At 29.2% G+C, this 21,221-nt stretch overlaps 2 protein-coding genes across 2 annotated transcripts; both read left to right on the top strand.

Annotated features, from left to right (window-relative positions):
• Window positions 1-5,142: 5,142 nt before the first annotated feature.
• On the top strand, window positions 5,143-7,481 carry LOC113853770 (flavonoid 3',5'-methyltransferase-like). Its single transcript, XM_027484372.1, has 5 exons — window positions 5,143-5,309; window positions 5,711-5,799; window positions 5,945-6,092; window positions 6,406-6,534; window positions 6,930-7,481. Exons 1-5 carry the CDS (start codon window positions 5,274-5,276, stop codon window positions 7,218-7,220), a joined length of 693 nt encoding a protein of 230 aa, XP_027340173.1. The 5' UTR covers window positions 5,143-5,273; the 3' UTR covers window positions 7,221-7,481.
• A 2,354-nt stretch (window positions 7,482-9,835) lies between these two features.
• LOC113853769 (flavonoid 3',5'-methyltransferase-like) lies at window positions 9,836-13,073 on the top strand. The gene is made up of 5 exons (XM_027484371.1): window positions 9,836-9,968; window positions 11,057-11,142; window positions 11,345-11,489; window positions 12,191-12,319; window positions 12,528-13,073. The coding sequence occupies exons 1-5, from the start codon at window positions 9,915-9,917 to the stop codon at window positions 12,816-12,818; spliced, it is 705 nt and encodes a 234-aa protein (XP_027340172.1). The 5' UTR covers window positions 9,836-9,914; the 3' UTR covers window positions 12,819-13,073.
• Window positions 13,074-21,221: the final 8,148 nt, after the last annotated feature.

Here is a 21,221-nt window from a genome sequence, read left to right as displayed (position 1 = left end):
TGACCTGTGATGTACTCACGCTTACTGTCCACCCTTTTTTTCTAAGGTATTTCTACCACCTAATCTTCCACACCTAGTGTATCGCTGTAACCATTCATAGTTCCAACCATTTTAGACACATCACAATCAATATGTCATTCACACATATTCATCTACATTCTCAATTATTTCGTAGTATTCATTCTCAACCAATGGCACCTTCACACATATTTAACCACATTATACTTAATATCTACCACATCATGCTCAACACAAAATTTCCATCAAACACACATATTCTCACGTTCTATCTCAATCACATTTCAACACATAAACTAACATTAAACACAAAGAAGTAGAGTAGAGTGCTCCCTATATGTATCATCACCCTAAATACATGAAATAATCCATGAGAACTGAGAAGAACGAAGATTAAATAAAAACGAAACCCTAACTCATGAAACTTATCTCCAAACGTCTTCAAAATACAATCTCAATCTTCAATTTAGGGCACACACGACTTTAGAGGTAATTTAAGTAGTGAAATAGGGCTGAGAATTGAAAGAGGGATGAAGGGAAGAGTGGAAAAATGTGTTCTCCCAAACCCTAACCCCTCAAATACTCTCATGAGTCGCGATATTCTCGCTACAAAGAGACTTTTTCTCTACAATAAAAATATCAAACAAAATTGCGCTTAGTTTTTTTGCATAATCTCGCTACAGTGATGCTAAACCCAAAAAATACACCATCTCTGTTGCCCTCTCACTACATTGAGGAGTCTCTCGCTACAGCGAGAACGTAACAAAGACACTTACATCTCCTGTGACTTTTTCGCTACATCAAGGATCTTCTCACTATAGTAAGAACGCAACAAAGATACGTTAACTTACCTAGGATTTTATTGCTACCGCGAGAATCCTCTCGCTACAGTGAGAATGTCCATGCAGTACCACATCAACCTCACTCTCATACATTTTCAATTCAATCACAAGTCAACATTTACAGTTCAACCACAACATAGGTGTATATATCCATTACCAATATAACTCAAGATGTACATTCAAATAACAATACACACACTTATATTAATAATCAAATAGGAGTTACAAAACTTAGGGCATTACACTACGATGTATAAGAAAGCGTATTTAATGAGGTGAGCATTTCTTGATATGCTTAAACAAAACTAAGAGAGTATTTTAGGGAACGGAAACTCATGATTGTTATTTGGTTTAAACGGTGTCTTTACTTTTAAAAGAGTGTTCTACATCTTGAAAAGAAGGTAGCAGGTGTCTTTGAGCATAGCTTGCATATGGAGGCATTAATCAACTTTCTACAAGAAGGAGGCATGTTGAGATATTAGGTAAACTCATTCTCCCATAAAAGCATTTGCTTAATTCACTCCTAGAAGTTAAGTATCTATGAACTCACTTCTTGTAATTTTTCTAGTCCAAATCAATGAAGATAATAATAATAATGTTTGAAGTAGTGATCATGACAATCAATATTTGTGATAGAGATGAAGGTGATAACAACCTTAAATGATTGTAATGATGATAAAAATCAACACAACAACAATAACATTGAATATAGTACTAGTAGTGATGATCATAAATTAATGGTAGTGATGATAATTATGTTAAGTGAAGAATGATAAACAGTGAAATATTAAGTGACGCGATGTTAAAGTTTCTCATTTAAAAAATAAATTAAAGTTAAAAAATTAATTTTAATCTTATTATAATTTCACATAATTAGGGCTTAAAATTATTATTTTAATTCTAAAATAATTTTCAAACATAATAATTAGAAGTGGCAAAAATTATTCATATGTTTGAAATTCAATTAATCCACCCGTTTTAAAAAATAAAAGTAAATAAAATGAATGCATCGTGGATGGTTAATGATCCATTCATTTTCTCTGAATTCATATAATTATTAAAATATTAAAAATAGAGTAGATGATTCTTTGTCCCGTTGCTATTGAAAATTTGTAGTATTCAAAATTAATTTTAATCTTAAAGCGTAAAACTTAAACTTACTTAGAAAATCAATTTTATTAAAAAAATATTAACAACAATTATCATATCAACCTATAACTTTATTTTTTTGTCTCATTATTGAGACATTTAATAATTGACACCATATTTAATATTATGTATTACTATCTTTTTTGCAACCTACATATGTTTTAAAATATTATTTTAAAATAAATATTACAAAACAACAAACAATTATCCCTTATATAAAAATTAATAAAATATACTTAATGAATATATCGACATTTATTAGCTTTTTATTATTTGAATATTAAATATTCCAATATCTTATAAATATAACTGATTTGTTATGGTATAATTTTGTTTTGTAGTGATTTTCTGGCCGTATGACGTATTGACCAATAATACTTTGACTGATTTTAGTTCAAGATTTATATATTTTTTTTCTACCAAAGATGCTGAATCATTAGTACAACGAGTATTTAAATTACCAAAATTAAATATAGTATGTAATATTGTATATTTTTATTATTTATCATATAAAAAATATATACAGAAAAGAACACAAAGATGTTTTAATCACATTTTGGCTTATATTATATATGACATGAATACAACAACTTCACACTTCCAATAAACTCTTCTAGTAATCCATAAATAATTCCTTGTGCGAGTTAGAAATAATGTTCTGCCTATCTTATACCTATATCATAATAATTATAATAATACTTGGGAATAAAGAAGTTTCTATTTTTGTTTTTCTAGTATGTTAAACATTTTTATATATATATTTCTATTTTTTATTGTTATATTGAAGTTATACAACATAATACATAAATATATTTTCTCATAATTCAACTGTGTCATTAAACTAGAAAAGTTATTAAGTAATTTAAAATAATATGATTCCAACAACTTATAGGGTATTTTTTGTATGAAAAAAAATTATCAAACTATGTTATTTTAGAAAAAAATTATAAAAATTAAGATTTTAAAAAAAAATTATAGTTTCAATTTTTTACCAAAATTCTGATGGTGTTTTTTTGCATTGGAATTTTTATTTTATTTTTATAATATATAATGTAAGTGGCGGAGCCGAGACCGTACGATTTTTGTATATGTATATAAAATTCTCTCTTGTTGAATTTTTTTAAACATTTGTCAGTTAAAGCATGAATTTCTAAGGTTATGTTGTATGGGGTGACGTCAACGGGCAAAAAGTAGCTGTCATTGTGGAAAATTGCTCTTCTTGCATTCCAAGGTCATCTCCTTAGTCTATTTTTCTTACGATCAGAATCCTCGCCACTTTACTTTTTAATCGATGATGATCTGTATTTATAAAATAGTTAGTTGTTGAAAAATTATATTTTATCAATATAAACAATAAATTATGGTTCATCGGATTTCAACTCTCTGCTGTGAAGTTGCTCTAGGTTATGATTTATTTGATGGAACGTGACGAGTAAAAAGGAATGCTACATGCACCAAGTTTAAATTTTTATCATATTGTTATGTGTAAATACACAAAAAGAAAAACATAAAACTGGATGAGTTAATCGGAAATGGCGGCACAGAATTTGTTAGAATTGCTCGTAGGATAGCGTTGGGTGTTCCCAACCTTAACGAATCACAGCCTTCATCTTCCACCAGTTTACTACTGTTGACGAATGCAAGAAAAGTCTAAAGTTGGAAGTGAGAAAACAGAGTTACAGTGCAGTGCCAACAGTTTCTAAGCTTTTGAAATCGTTTTGCGCAGTGCATCACTCACATCGTTCTCAATCGATTCCACAAACCACTTCTTCAACTTTTTGTGATTTTTTTATTGTGAATGTTATGCAGGTTTTCTCCCTGTAATTTGGAACCATGTCGAGTCCCATGTTGCTTGGTTAATTCCACTCTGGAGAAAGCAACGAAGAACTCAATTTACAAAGAGGTGTTGGATTACAGTAAATTTCTTTGATTACGGTTTTGGAAAATAATTGATGAAAAAATACTAAGGAAGAATGCTTAGAATAACTAAAAGAAAAGAAAAGAAAAGTTGAAAAAGGGTTTTATGAGTTGAGTGAAGAGTCAATTCATTATTTAACAAAAAATAGTTAATGAAAATAACTAAATTTTAATTTTTAAAAAAGTTTATGAACAAATTTTAATAAATTTATCACAAAAAATATTATTTTTATCATAATAAAAATATAATTAAATTTATTATAGTTTGTTTTTAATATTCAACGGCATGATTAAACTAAAACTTGAGAATATCATAGTCAAAAGAGGTGATGTTATAGTTTTGACTTTTCAGCTAACTTTGTCCTTTCATAAGAATGAGCGTCCAAGTTAGGCACGCCCTGCTGTGATAGCAAAAACTAACCTTCAATTTATTTTATTTATGAGGTCACCTAAGATAGTGAAATATTTGTATGTATTGCAAATTTTGTTAATATGAATGAAAAGCAACTTGACCAGTAACACACCAAAAATAGGTATATTTAAAAACAAAATTAATACTGCAAGAAACACACACACAGAATTAAATAATAAAGGAGGAGGAGCCAGCATCAAGAAAATGGGTATAATAAATAAATATTACAAAAATATTAAGTGATATTAAAATATAGTAATCGATTGGATACGTGTACAGTATAGTGACTTTAAGTTTGTGTTTAATTTTGAAGGAAATGAATGCAGACTTGCAGAGAGGTGTTTGAATTTTGTTTTGGTTTAAATATATTGTGTGTTTATATATCTTATTTGACTGAGTGAAAAAATAATGCTTTAAAAAGTTGTTATGATTTTTAAAATATTTTTATATTTTATAAAATATTATCAAAATAAAACATTAAAAAAAAAATCATGGCCCTCGCTCCTCCTTTCCTCACAATTGTACACTTTGCATGAAATATTGTTTTTATTTTATAGGATCCATGAAATTTTTCTTTTCTTTTTTTAACTTTTAAAACATTGTAACTAAAAAAATATTTTTTTCCCACTAAATAAATAACTTCTTTAATTTTTCTTTTCTTCCAAAATAAATGTAACTATCTTGTTTTGCGTTTGTTTAAGTGAAATTTTTTTATTTAAGTAAATTTTAGTAAAAAATAATTTTAATGTAAGGTCAAAAAATTTGTTTAAAAGTAAAAAAAAAAAGACCGGGAGATAGTGTGATGGCTTACTTTTCCTCTGCTCTGAATCTCGAGCTTTGACGTTTCACGATTTGCTCCTTTATATAAAGCCAGCAAAGTGATACCAAAGCAACTCATCTACATAATACTCAGCAGTTTACATTGTACATCAACCATGAAGAACATCCTCCAGAGTCCAGAACTTCTTAAGGTAGTTAAATTAAGCCAATCGATTAATTTATGTATTATGTACATGAAATCATTTGTGTGTAATTTGCGAGCAAAGTGGACATCTTTATCGTGTTTATCAAATCTAAATATGTAGAACCATTTTCATTTTGAGTTAAATATCTTTTTAATTCCCAAAATACATTATATTTTTATATCAAAATTATTCATTAGATAGCTAATCACTGTTATGATGAAACATCTAACTCAAATGTTGTCGTGTATTAATTTTCTATCACATATAAATATGCATATAACATTTTTTAAAATTACACAAGTAACAGAGATATTAATTAAAACCGATTTTATGGCTCTTGTGATCATCCTAATTTAATCAAAACTATAATAGAGATATTAATTTTTCGGCTAATATATTTTGCACAGTACATCCTTGAAACGAGTAGCTATCCAAAAGAGCACGAGCAATTGAAGTTACTCAGAGAGACCACCGTACAAAAGTGCCAGAAAGATTCGTTAGTTAACTGAATCCTACGCTTTTATTTTCTTCTTTCTGAATAATCATTTTGTTTTGAACATATAATGAGAGGAGAAATATATATTACCATGCTCGGATCCATAATGTTTTGTTTTTTAAAACGTTCATATATATGTTGGCAGGCTGTTCTTCATGAGTGTGCCAGTGGATGAGGCGCAATTCTTATCTATTCTTCTTAAGATCATGAATGCAAAAAAAACACTAGAAATTGGTGTCTTCACTGGTTATTCTCTTCTTGCCACAGCTCTTGCTCTGCCTCCTGATGGCAAAGTACGTTGTATCACATTCTTTTATGTATAGTGTTTTTTTTTTTCTCTTGTGAATCTTAGCATGCCCGTTTTACTCTTTTATGTGTTTATATATACGTTCCAAGTGCCAGCTTAAATCAACAATCCTCATTATTCTTGTTGCTACTATATCATATATGCGTTGTTCCTATCATCAAAGGAGTTTAATTCCCCAATTTAATTTTTTCCATAATTGATAAGCTTTTAATAAAATGATTAGTTTATACTTACACGATTCATGTAAAGTTTACGCTTGCAAATGAAGCAAATTAAAAGAATTGTACCGTGTGCTCCAGATAACAGCAATTGATGTGGATAGAGAAGCCTACGAGATTGGGTTGCCCTTCATTCAGAAGGCAGGAATGGAGCACAAAATTGACTTTATCCATGGTGATGCATCATCAGTCCTCAATGATCTTCTCGCTGTAAGTTTTCTTTTTTAAAATTATTGTCTGTCTTTGCAAATATGAGTAAATATAATAATATTAATAAACATACACACAGTAAGATCTTATGTAAAATTTATATGTAAACTCGAGTGATTCTTTTTGTTAATAAACTGTAAATTACATGATACCCGTCAGTTTGGACTAAAACAAAATTACTGTCACTAGCTATGTACATCTCTGTAACTTTCGGACAAAATATAATACAGAATATACCGACTTTACAATATAAAAATATTTTAAACATTTAATTACTTAAATAAAAATCACCAGAAGACCCATTATTCTGATGTGGTAAGACCTGCAGTAATTGTTGATGTACATGAATTATAATTGAAGAGGATAAAAGAAAAATAAGAAGGCAAAAATTGCAGGAAAAACAACTGGAATCATTTGATTATATATTTGTGGACGCGGACAAAGCAGAATACATGAAGTATCACGAGGCGCTTTTGAAGTTGGTGAAGAAAGGTGGAATTATTGCATACGACAATACCTTATGGCACGGTGCAGTGGCTATGGCTGAGGAAGAAGTAGAGTTAGATGTCATAAGGAAGAAAAGAAAGCATGTGATTGAATTCAACAAGTTCATAGCAAACGATTCTCGCTTGGAATCAGCCATTGTTTCAGTTGGGGATGGCATAACCTTCTGCAGACGCCTGTGATCCCTTCAAAGGGAAGAGATTGGTATAAAATACTATTATGAATAAATTTATAATATAGTTCCCGAATAAAAGAAACATAAACGTTAAATAAAACATCACTTTTAGTTAATGATATGCCTCTCGCACTTATGCTTTAGAGAATCAAAGTTTATGTTGAAGAAATTGTTAAGCGATGATGTGTATTGAGTTTGTATGTCTTGTACCGTTGTAAAAGCTATTTCCAAGTTAGTATTAATGTTATTTTTGTCTTGATCTTCTTTTATAATGTTTTGATCTTAAAGCCACTTTTGAGTCCAGAAAATTTTATCTTTCAATCTCGATTGAAAATTAAAAAGCAAAGGCTGGAGAAAGGAGAATGGAAAGAAAAAATTAATGAAGTTGAAGGATGGCTATGTAACAATTAAGCCTAAGAAAAGGTTCAAGGGGGGCATCCCAATGACAATTAGATGGAATGTGTGAAATATGGAAAGTTCGTTAGTTAAATAAATTTTATTAATTTTACTTCTTTTTGGTCTCTTTAGCGTATAAGACTTGAAAGCTGATTTTTATCAAATTTGAAATTTGTTCGAAGTAATAATGACCGGTAGAGGAAAGAGTTTAACTAAAATAACAAAATAATCCAAAAGTTTGATGGAGACAATGATAACACTAGGATTAGTGAAGACGAATGAAGTAACTATTGAAAGAGTTGAAAATGACAATAACGGGAGGTACGGGTGTAATTGTGTAAATCAGCTTGAATTGAGTGTTTTAAATTTAAGTCTGTTAAAAATAAAATTAAGTTTGGCCAGTTCATTTGAACAAGTCAAATTTAAAATTTGAATTAACTTGATTAATAATTTTAAAGATCGAGTTTGACTCATTAATTTTTTTTAAAATTTTGAATAGTTTTTTATTAATTTAATATTTAATAAATATTTTATTAACTCTTTTTATTTTGGATAATATTCATCATTATAAAAATAAGGAGATGTGTTGGATGTTTGAAGATATTTATAATAAATTATAAATGAAATAATATATTAATTTTTATTCAAAATTTATCCAAATCATCTGCTTAACGTCCCCGTTGATATTTCAATTTCAAATTGCAATTTAACGTGAAAAAGCCAACAATACTTAGAGCTCATTTAGATAACATAATATATTTAAAAAAAATAGAATACGAGAGTTAGATAAAGAATAATGGGATATCTTTATAAAATTATAATATATAAAAAATTATATAAATGATTATAAAAATAAATTTATATAATTTAATAGTTTAATTAATAACATTTATTTTTTATAAAAATTCATCAAAAAATTAAATTAATAAACATCATTTCCTCTAAAAATACATCTTTTACTTTATTTTGGTGTATTTTTCTTTTATATTAAATAACTCAAACATTTAGAAATATTATTTTTTTATATTGCTTTTTAACCTTTCATTTTCAAATATTTTGAAAGTACTGTTTTAAAAAAATCTTGCTTTTTGTTTTCTATTTTATTATTTTAACACTAATTATCATATTATAAATATATTAAATAAAATTAATTTTTTATACAACAACCAATTTATATATACATTCTTTTGAAATTTAATAAAATTTTATTTATCATTTGTATATGATTTTAATATTTCTTCACTTATATGATTACATAAAAATTGAAAATAATTTATGTAATTAAAAAGAATATGAAACATTATATGACTACATGAATTAAAAATATACATAATAAAAAAATATCAATTTTTAAGAAATATAAATATAATTTGGCATGATAGGATTCTGTGATAAAAAAAATACATATATCGTGTACAGCTGCACGACGCCACGAGTCACCTACCACCCTATTATTTGGAGTATTTATTTATTTATTTATTTTTGTGAGTCACCCACCCACCTACCCTTCTCTATTCAGTAATAACCCAACCTGCACTATCACGTGCTGTGCATTGGGATATGCAGTTATGCACTTTCCTATGGACTACGTTTTCACTTTCAATATTTAAAATTGAATTTAACATTTAAAGGTAGCTTATTATTTTTAGATTACATTTTATATTATTAATACAATAAATATATTTTAAATAAAAATAACACTTTTAATTGTTAATAATATAATATCTAACGCACACTTAAAAGGTATATTTTTATTCTTAATTAAAAATAATGAAAAGAATAACAATTATATAAATTTTATTTTTAATGTAATAATTCTTAGTTATATTTTTATAATTTTATTTAAAAATATGTTAAAAAATATTTGTTTGACGTTGTACAGTTTATGGCCTCATAACCGGGTCATCGTAGGCCTTCGAGACATAGAAACCATTTTTTAGTTGCGCATTTGTTACCGTTTTTTCAGGCGGGGTGTCACTGGTGTATGGATTCTCTTCGGCCGAGAATTTTATTATACGTATGCAGTCGCATTTTTAACCGTTCATTTTTTAGTTAAAATATTTAATTTGAAAATAATATATACCAATGGTTGAGATCGATAATTAGAATGACTACAGAAGAAAATGAGCGTAGAAGATTGGGTCCGTGTCATGGAGGCAATTTAAGAACGAAAGGGACTGTGGGCCAGTGCTTCAGTGGGAATGATTCACACCATCTCCGCTTAAATGAAATATCAACGCTCAAGTCTCAGATTTTATCACTCGTCTGCTGATACTCTGCATTCAATTTGCTCTTTGCCTCAACCATGGAGGGCACATCATCGCAGAAGAACATCTTCAAAAGTCCAGCACTACTCAAGGTAAAGTTAGCTAAGCCTGTTCATCCATGTACGCGTACACTTGATTTTGATAACATACTTGTAATGTTGCATTATAATAATCTTTAATTTGTTTTGGAAGACTGAAGGTGGCTTTCTTTCTCTGATAGTAACTTCATGGATCCCGATTTACCAAATTTTTGTAAAATAATTCTTAAATAATCAACTATCATTCTCTCTTCATGGTTTTCCCCTAATCGTTATGAAAATAATGTGCAAATCTATCTTCTTGATTTTGAAAATCTATTATTAAGAGTGTGTGTTGGGATCATATACTTATAATTTATTTTAATTTTTTAGCTTATTTTTTAAGTAAATGAGTTAGTTAAGTTGTTTAATAAATAATAAAAAAGGAAATTTATAGTTTTAAAAATTAATTACCATTCAATTTGTTGAAAATTATGTTAATTTTTAACTATTTAAATAAGCTATGAGTACTCATATAAGATAGTTTAATATTATTTTTAGATTGTGTTACAAAAATTTAAAGTTTATTTAGAATTTTATATCCATTTTTTGTGTCAATAACTTGCTAGAGGTGCTTCGTAAAATAAAAATAAAAAAATAAAAACTTGTAAATTTTAAAAGCTAATTTATGAAAAAATATTTTTATGTCATTTTAATTTATTAAAATTTACTTTTTTTACTTTCACTCTTAAAGTTTTAAATATTTTTATTCAAAAAAAATAATTTTAATGCTTTTTTTTAACCGTTTAACATATTTTAACCACTGATTAAACAATTCTAATTCAATTAATTAGTTATCAGCTATATGCTTCCATTTAGTTTTCTCAAACAAAAGCTTCTTATCTACCACATTTTAATTAGTTATATAATTAATTTTATTAAAAAATTATAGTTCAATTAGCTATTTATAAGTTTTTAGCTAGCTAATGAATTATAAAATTCTTAGTTGATTAATTTAATCAACTAGAGTCTACTTGTAAGTCATTTTTTTCCCTGATATATACAGTTCATTTGATCATTCTAATTCAATTAAGATACCTTGTATTTTCCTACAATTTACAAATAGGGGTATTAATATTTCTGAACATGTGTATTGTAACCAGTACATCTATGAAACGAGTTGCTATCCGAAAGAGCACGAGCAATTGAAGCTACTAAGAGAGACAACCATGCAGAAATACGGGGAAATGTGAGTTACGGTTCAATGCAGTTCATATATATTTTTGCACTGAGTTCAATTAATTCAAGCCAAATATATCTTATAATTTGTTAACTGGATCTTATAATTTATATTTAAGCTAAAAGAACATATCAAACCCGTTGAAGATAGTAAGAAAGTAACACACATCTGGTATAAGGCTTGACATATATAGATGCATATATGCTGACAGGAGTGTGATGAATGTGCCGGTGGACGAAGGCCAGTTCATCTCAATTCTTCTTAGTGTCATGAACGCAAAGAAAACACTTGAAGTTGGAGTGTTCACTGGTTATTCTCTTCTTGCTACCGCTCTTGCTCTTCCTCCTGATGCCAAGGTATCACCTTCACATCTTTTTCTTTTCTTTCGGAGCTTAGGCCTGAATTGTTTTTTGGTCCATATGTTAAATTGTTTAGCACTTGGCATTTTTATGTAATAGAAGCCACGTTGGCATCACAATTTTACAGTTTTAACTAGTTTATATTTTCATGTTTTCATTGATTCGCATCAGTCTTTTCAAAAATTTCTTTTCTTTTCTATAATGGATATCTACAGACAATATGTAAGATGGACTCTCAGGTTTGAGATAATGATTAAGTAAACTCCTCCTTTTATTTCAAAGCAAGTAATTTCACAATTGTTATCGTAATAGTATTTTTTTTATACAATTAATAAGGTTTCCTACTTTAAGAAAGGAAAAAGAAGAATAATGACACAAGTGCCAAAAGGATTTTGTTGAATGAATCAAGTACGATGTATCAAATTGTTATATTTATAGTTTTTTTTTTTTTATTTCTCTCTTTTGAATCTTAGCATCCCTCGTTTTAACCTTTTTATGTGTTTATATATACGCCACAAGTATCAGCTTAAATAAACAGTATTCACTATTTTGTTGTTTCGATACCATTTATGTGCTGTTCCTATCATGAAATGAGTTTAATTCTTCAATTTATAATATGTTAAAAATATTATTACACGATATGTAAAGTTTACACTTGCAAATAAAACAAATGAAAAGGATTTTATTTTGTGCTCCAGATAACGGCGATTGATGTGGACAGAGAAGCCTACGAGACTGGGTTGCCCTTCATTCAGAAGGCAGGAATGGAGCACAAAATTGACTTTGTTCAAGGGGATGCATTAGCAACCCTCCAAGATCTTATTGATGTAAGGCTTATTTATTATCTTGATCTTGTCTTAAGGCTTTGTTTTATTGCACCAAAATACATATCTTGATTTTGTTTTATTTCTTGATAATAGTTCTAAACAAAGTCATTGTTTTATATTATTCAATAATATCCTTTAAACCCATCTTTGAATTGGTATTCAATTGGAGAATGATGAAAAGGGAAAATAAAGAAATGAAAAATTGCAGGGCAAACATGAAGGATCATTTGATTATGCATTTGTGGACGCTGACAAGAACAGGTACAAGGATTACCATGAGCTGTTGTTGAAGTTGGTGAAGAAGGATGGAATAATTGCATATGACAACACCTTATGGTTTGGTTCGGTGGCTATGTCGGAGAACGAACCAATGGAAGATGTCATAAGGCAAAACAGAAAGCCTACACGTGAGTTCAACAGCTATATAGCAAATGATACTCGCATTGAATCAACTATTCTTTCAATCGGGGATGGTCTAACTCTTTGCCGTCGTCTTTGATCTCTTTCAAGGGTCCTCCAAGGGGAAGCTTATGTTGAGGGCCATGGCCCCTCTATGTTAATTGTTGAATTTTTATTTATGTTTATAGTATCTGAACTTCGACTCTCGATCTCATGAATAAAAGGATTGTTGTGGACACTATTTTCAACTCGTAGGAGAGAGAGACATATGATTATGGTAATAATTGTTACCTTCAATTGCAAAGAAGGCAAAACTAGTAAATTAGGGAATGGTAAGAGCTAATATTTGTTATTTATTTTGGTTTGCGAAGCGCATAGTCTGTGTTAGTTTCTTCTTGTTTTTTAATTATACGGTATAAAAAATTTTAATGTAGCAGTTAAATCTTAGAAGCCATAACACAACCCATTTAATCCACTGCATAATCCTCATTTTCTGAACCCATTTCGTCTTATGCAGCCAATTTTATGTGGAAATTATTTAACAGTTTAAAATTTTTTTATGAAAAAAAGTATACAGTTATTATATTAAACTTATAAAAATATAATAAATATTTTTTTAATAAAATTTTACTATTATTAGTTATTTATGAATTGAGGTTAAGAAAATTTTAAAAAAAATAGTAAATTGAAATGATCTGTTTTTATTGATAAAAAAAAAATTTGCAAATAATATATGAAGCATGAGACTTTATTGATAGATATAAATAATTTCAATTTTTTTTATTGATATAAAGCATGACTAAGTATTTTTATTTTTATTATTGGAGAATGAGGTTAAAATGGTACATATTTGGTGCCTAGTTTTCTCCACTGACTTTGACTCCAAGAATTAATAGGAGAACTTAAAAAACGTCAAGTCCTCCTCTCTTCGGTTTTTTCAGTTTTGGATTTGTAAGCCCAAGTCCATTCCTGGAGTCACTAGTCCATCTCAGGTCATCTTCTAGACACTTCACAAAAAAAAAAAAAAAAACGGTCATTGTTATAAAGAAAGAATAAAAACTTGCCACCGTTATAAAGTTTTTAAATCCTTGTCAAAACATCAAATAATAAAAAGAAAGCTAGAAAAAATTTCACCCTGAATAAAAATACAATTTCAATACCTACAAAGAAAAATATAGAATATTAGGGTATATAAATATGAATAATAATACAAGGTTAAAGTATTATGTATATAAAATATTAATTGGTTATTAATAAAAAAAATCATTCTAAATTTATTAGTATTTTATTTGTTTCTACATATATAAATAAATTTATAAATTATTAAATTCATAAATTAGAGATACTAATAAATTAAATTATGAGTCAATAAAAAATAAAAATTACACGTGAGTCATCAAAAGAGTCATTAAGTTTTCAAAGATATATCCATATATAATTGAGCAGTGTATTATAGATTATTAAAAAAATTAATATATATCATATTAAACTCTATTGTATTTACGTGTGTGGTCATTACTTAGTAGGAAGGTTTTTGTTTAAATGTGCTAATTTTTTTCGGATCAGCAGCAATCAACTGATCTTGAACAATTAAGACAATCATCCCTTTTTAAAAGATATTTTTATTATAGTGCACATTTGTTTTTAAATCCAAGCCTTATGTTAACTTTTAAAATGAATTATTATTTTTTTTATAAATTTGAATTTTAAATCACTGTGAGTTGTAAAAACATTTATTTTAATTATATAAGATCAAATATAAAATGTAAAATTGATAACATACATAATTTGAAAAAGAATAGGAATAATTTTACGTATCATAAAACTTAATTATTTCAATTACAATACTAATCTTTTGTCCATTCTCTACGCATAATTTTTGTTTTAAATATTTTTAATATATTGTTAGACTCGAATCAATAACTTTGTTTATTTTATTAATTCATAATTGTTATTATTATTATTTTTTTATTTCATGAATGTATTACTCTCAATTCTATATTTTTAATAAATTAATCAAAATAAATATGGTCTAAAATGAAATCACATTATTAATTTTAAAAATATTAATTACATTTATTATTATGAATGAATCACTGGTGATTTAGCAGCAAGTAATTTGATAGATAATTTTAAAAATTTATATAATTAATTAAGCAAGTACATCATTCACTACTAAAAAGTCTGTTTATACAGACAGATTTACAGACAGATTTTTAAAGCATTACAGGCGGTTTTTTCTATTACAGATGGATATAAACCGTCTGTAATATCCTCGTCTGGTAAAGAATTACAGACGGATTTTTCTGTCTGGGATTTACAGACGGATTTTTCCGTCTGTGAGTTACAGACAGATTTTTCAGTCTGTAACTTATAGACATATTTTTTCGTCTGTAACTTACAGACGGATTTTTCTGTCTGTAATTCGTCGGTGATATATTTTGCTAATATTGATATTTTTTTATTTATATAGATAGTTATTTCCTGCTGTTCTTGATTATCACAATTTATAAACAAAATAGAAACTATAGATTCGGCATCTAAACATTTCAAAATGATTTATAAAATTTAAATGTTATTACAAAGGAAGACAAAAAAGCATCTAAATAAATACATTTAAATATAAAATACAATTTTTCATCAGGAATAATCTGTATGGTCATAATCCGAAAGAGCATCATCATCAGTAGAAGATGAGTCAGTAGAGGAATGATGCATGGAGGTGAAAACCGGTGGTGCTGGAGCTGGTGAAGGAGGAGGAAGAGGTGTGGAGCTGCTTGCTCTCATGAGCTCAAAATAAGCATGCATCTACTGCATTTGCATATGCTGCTGGACCTCCCTTTGCATTCTCGACGCCACCTTCTTCTCTATCTTCTTCTCCATTTTCTTTGTCCACTTCTTCTTCCATGCACTTTCTTTACTCTTTCACATCTCCTCATTCTGCTTCTGGAGTTCTTCATTGAGGGCATGGACCTGAGTGCGGACCATGTCCTCCACATCCTCAAGTGCAAGAGAAGGGGCATCTCCAGTGACAGATGCAGGGGACATGGAGTCTGCAAAGCGGCCCCCCATGCCATAAATGCGACCTTTATAAAGGCCACCTACTGTCTGTGACCACATAGCATCCTCATCTACTGACTCTGGATTCTGAGAAGATGCTTCCTCAAGCCTTTGAATATAGTCATCCTACAGTTCAGTTCAGATAATTAGATATTAGTTTGGAGAACTATTTAATAAGTCGCTAATAATAACTATGACTTACATATGTGGCCTGAGATCGTGTATCAACCCACAAGTTTTTGTCCTGCCTGCGAGTGTGTGTCTCCTTAAACAACTCTCCAGTAGTAGGTGGCCTCTTCAATGACTTCTCCTGCAATTACAAATAAATCACAATCTCAATTTACACACCATAACTCTTTCAACTCATCAATCAAAGGTTGAAGGTATACATCAATTTTAGCCTTTGGATTTTCTGGACCAAGAACTATTACAGTCAAGAATAAATATGGATTTTTCATGCTCATTTCAGGAGGAAGATTAAAAGGTGTAACCACAATAGGCCAACAAGAATATGGTTTATTAAATTGATTGTTTGGAGTGAACCCATCAGCACATAACCCTAACCTTACATTTCTAGGATCGGATGCAAACTCAGGATATACTTGATCAAAATGTTGTCAAGCCTGACCATGAGATGGATGAGTCATTATCCCATCATTTCTTTTATTTTCAACATGCCACGTCATGTAAGGAGCTGAACTCATTGACGCATACAACCTTTTTAGCCTAGGAATCAAAGGCAAATAATGCATTCTACTTTGCGGTACATCTTTATGTTTACCACTTCTACCACCTCTTCTTGGTTTAAACCTAGGCTCTCCACAAAATTTGCAATTGGTCAAAACAGCATCATCTTTGTAATACAGCATGCAGCCTTTCAAACAACAATCAATTTTGACTTCTTTTAATCCAAGTTTGGAAACTAATTTTTTGGCTTGGTAAAAGTCCTTTGGGATGGAGTCAGGTTCGGGACTAAGCTCACTAATTAATGTAGCCCATTGATCAAATGAACTCTGACTTTGATTGTCTTCTGACTTTATGCTTAACATTCTTATTGCTAAAGATAACTCTGAATGCACACACCCATCCCATAAAGGCTTGTTTGCTGCTTCTAAAACATTATAAAACTTTGCAGCCTCTCCATTAGGTTCTTCTTCAGCTTCAAAATCATGAAAAATTCTAAATTGAGGACCAACAGCATCATAAACCATTTCTTGATAACGACTATTGCTTTCTTCCCAACTTACATTACCTACATGACCACCTGATTGTAATATATTTGAATTACCTACTTGATTTTCTAAATTAACTTCTTCCCCATGCTTAGTCCATATCCAATAATCATGTTTAAATCCAAACTTATACAAATCATATCTAATTGAATCAATATCCAAAAACTTTCTACACTTGCACTTAGAACATGGACACCTAACGACCTGATTGGTGATGAATTGATGCGAATTACAACAGACGCGTATAAATTCCTCTACACCCTCAAAGAATTCAGGTTTTATCCCCCCCGACTTGGGTGCAACCTATCATACATCCACTGACGATTTCTGAGAAACATCTTCCTCAACAACTATATAAACCTAATACAAATATACAATGTGGTATCAACCTTCTAAAATACATTACAGAAAATTTTAATATAAATTTTGGCAGAATCTCCCCTAATACATGTTAATTTCCTTACATTTGTTTACCATTTTTTTACAAAAATGAAAATTTCACCTAAAATCAACTAATAAATTATATAACAATAAATTATTCGATACATCAAACAAAAACACATCACAATCCTAAACCGTTCTAGAGCACATCCCCTTGTAACTCCACAATATGCATATTCTACAAACTCCACAAACACAAACAATCCCACAGCACACAATAATCAGGTTCAGAGAAGGACCTCTATGCCCTTCCCCCCAATCATACAATCTCCAATCCTACAACTCTATCTTAGAAATTTTAAGCCTCTAAAAAACATAAAAAATTAAAAAACTAAATCGATTAAAAGTTAGAGTATCGTACCAGGAATACAATGATGCAAAAAAACTTTCAAATGGTTGCTCCAATCACTCGCAATGGCTAAAACACTGAGCTCTTAGAGAGAGAGAGAGGGGGGAGCGAGAGAGAGAGAGGGTTCTGATAATGAGGGAGGGGAAGAGGAGACGCGGTTTTTATAGGTTTCAGTCATTACAGACGGGAAAATCCGTCTGTAATGGGTTTAATGAAACGGTGCGTTTAAGGTGGCACATTACAGACGGATTTTTCCGTCTGTAAATGCGTCAATCTCATTTACAGACGAAAAAATCCGTCTGTAATTTATCACCTGAAAGGTCGGCTAAAACCGCCACATTTATAGACGGGAAAATTCGTCTGTAATTTCCCGCTATAATATTTCCTCCTATTTTCAAATTACAGACAGAAAAATTCGTCTGTAATTTCTGTCTATAACATTTGGCGCCAAAAGGCGGGCTAAATACAGACGAATTTTACAGACAGATTTTACAGACGGATGTTTCAGAAAATAAAAAAAAAATTATTCCACAAATCCGTCTGTAAAATTCGTCTATATTAAGCACTTTTCTAGTAGTTATCATTTATGTAATTAAACAAATATTTAATCAATTAGTTAAATGTTTTATTACTACCAATCAATTAAATATACAATTTAACATATTTTAAAGTTGAGTTATGTATTATTAAAATTTTGCTAATTATAGAATATAAAATTTAAAAAACTTATATTATATTTGATACAATTATAAATATGTTTGAATTAATATTTTGCACTAAATATTTACATAAATAAATTTAAAAGGTTGCTTGGATTCTCTTAGAATACATTGATTATATCTTAAAAGGTATACAACAAGAAAAACTTTAAAAGCGACTTTTTTGCACTGAGTGGTATAATAACTCTTAGGAAGGGGGATTGTCCTAAAATCCTTGAGAAGAAAGAATGCATGAATAGGGTACACATGCATGCATAGTGGGAGTTATCATGTATATCATGACTTCTACAAGACTTGATGTCACTTATGCCTTAAATGTAACTAGTCATATCATGCAAATTTTGGCAAATAACATTAGAATGTGGTTAAGACTATTTTTCAACACTTAAGAATAATTAAAGATCAATTTATCACTTATGAAGTTCAAACTAAAGAATATTATTAGATGAATATGATAATAAATTTATTTCAAGTTATATTTTCATCATAAATAGTGGTGTATTAAGTTTAAAATGTTTTAAACAAATTAAAATAGTAGTTTCAAATGTTAAAGCAAAATATATTGCTACAAGAAAGGTTGCTAAAGAAGTAGTAATAGACAAAGTTTATATTTAAATTCAGTTAAATCTCCTCAATGAAAGAGTGGATCTCTTTGTTGTACAACAATAATGGATCGAGTTATTGCTAATGCAAAATAGTCCATATCACACCAAAAGTATAAACATATTTTGTGAATATATCATTTGATTAGAAAATTCTTTGAACATGGTGACATTAAAATTCAAAAGTTAATGAAAAAAGAATGCGGCAAATCCATTCATTAAAACACTTGGCACACAAGAGTTTAACAAATACAAATGGAAAACAGGAATGACATACATGACAAATTGACTCAAATTGTAAGTGAAAATTTGTTGAAAATAATTTTGTAGGCCCAAGATATATATATATATATATATATATATATATATATATGTATGTATAATATTCTTATAAGGTCCTTAATTAAATTTTATTATTATCATGAGAAGTAATTTTTTTATAATCTTAAATTAAAGAATTTCTAATAATTAATATTATTACCAAACTGTCTAGTTCATATTATTGATCATATCTACATGTGAATATATACTGAACCAGTGAATTGGACCTATAATTGCTAAAAGGAGTGTAAAGCTCGAACCGCTGTACCATTACATAATAATTCAGTTATATATATGATTTACTAGCAAGCATGTAGATGAACTAACATAGGGTTATTTCAGTTTAATCTACCTCGAATATTACTAATCATATAAATTTACATGCATGATTGATTAAATTCCCAACGAAACAAAAAGTTGAGTGGCTTAACATGAAATCAAAAGACCACATGTATAATTAAGGGAAAGTGCAATGGTGAGTAGAATGCATCTTTTGATATTTCTTTGATTTACAATGGTCTCTACAATACACGTATATATTGGAAAGATGATAATTCTATATATTCTGAGGGTTGGGCTTGGTAGTCATGGTCAAGCCCCACCACTTTCTTTTAACGGTATGAAGGGGTGCTTGATGCAGTCGATGGATACTGCATTACGAGTCACTTTCCTCTTAGGGAAGGAGATCTCACACGGCTTCATATAATTAATTGCTATTAACATTCACATATTGGGTCGATCATGGGGTATGAGTCTATAATCTTATATATGATGACCTACGAGGACTATTAAAGTATCAAAAGTTGGCCAAATCGTTCCACTACAATTTTCTTCCAAGGCTCTCCCGAAGAATCTACTACAGCCATATATATATATACCTTTCTTTTTCTCAGCTGCAAAGACAACCAACCTTTTCCCTATTAATTAAAAATTGTTAAACACCTGAATCAATTCACATAAATTATTTTAGTTTAACAAGTAATCTGAAATTTTAGTCAATAAATACTTGAAAAAGTAGCTTCTTGATACATGTAATTTAGAAACAATGATGAGCAGTAGTGTAATATAAAATACAGTCTTGTGTTGAATCCTGCGGGCTGTGGTTGTGTTTGTGTTTGTGTTGGTGATGCTTCTTTCTTTCTCTAAGTGTAATAATTTGTTATCCCTCTGAACGGGCCATTCATTTGGTGCTTTCATCCAATCATCACTTCACTGCGCAATGATGTGCGTCTGAGTTAATGGGGGATGCTAATATTTTGGATCCATGATTTCGTGCTTTCTGAAAAGTGGAGCCCTCAAGTGTACTAAATTAACCCCAGTAATTAGATGGAATGGGTGTCAAGATAGCCACGCGTCTTTCGACTTTAGGATAAAAATATTTTATAAATATATTGTTGCAGATATTTTATTAACTAAATCAATTAATTAATCGCAAAGAAGATATTGGATAGATGTGGAATATTTTTTGGACGCTTCCATCACCCAAAATCTTCATTCCTTTTTTTAAGATCACACTCCCTTCACTAATTATGTTATTATTATATTACTATTAATATTTTAAACTTTACAGATTTAATTTATCTGCGACACGGAATATTTTGACTAGCTAAATGTAGCATAAATTCTTTAGTGGTCCCTCCCTGATTTTTAATTATGAGAAATATTTTTTGTACATTTAAAAGTAAGACATCTTTTAGTATATTATTTCATTTTAATTTAATAAGTGGGTATATAAAAAAAATGAGAAAATTAAATAATTATATACAGTATTATTATATG

Source organism: Abrus precatorius, unplaced genomic scaffold (genome assembly GCF_003935025.1).
Source record: "Abrus precatorius isolate BTA unplaced genomic scaffold, Abrus_2018 Scaffold11, whole genome shotgun sequence".
Classification (NCBI taxonomy): domain Eukaryota; kingdom Viridiplantae; phylum Streptophyta; class Magnoliopsida; order Fabales; family Fabaceae; genus Abrus; species Abrus precatorius.
This window is presented reverse-complemented; position numbering and strand designations above follow the sequence as displayed.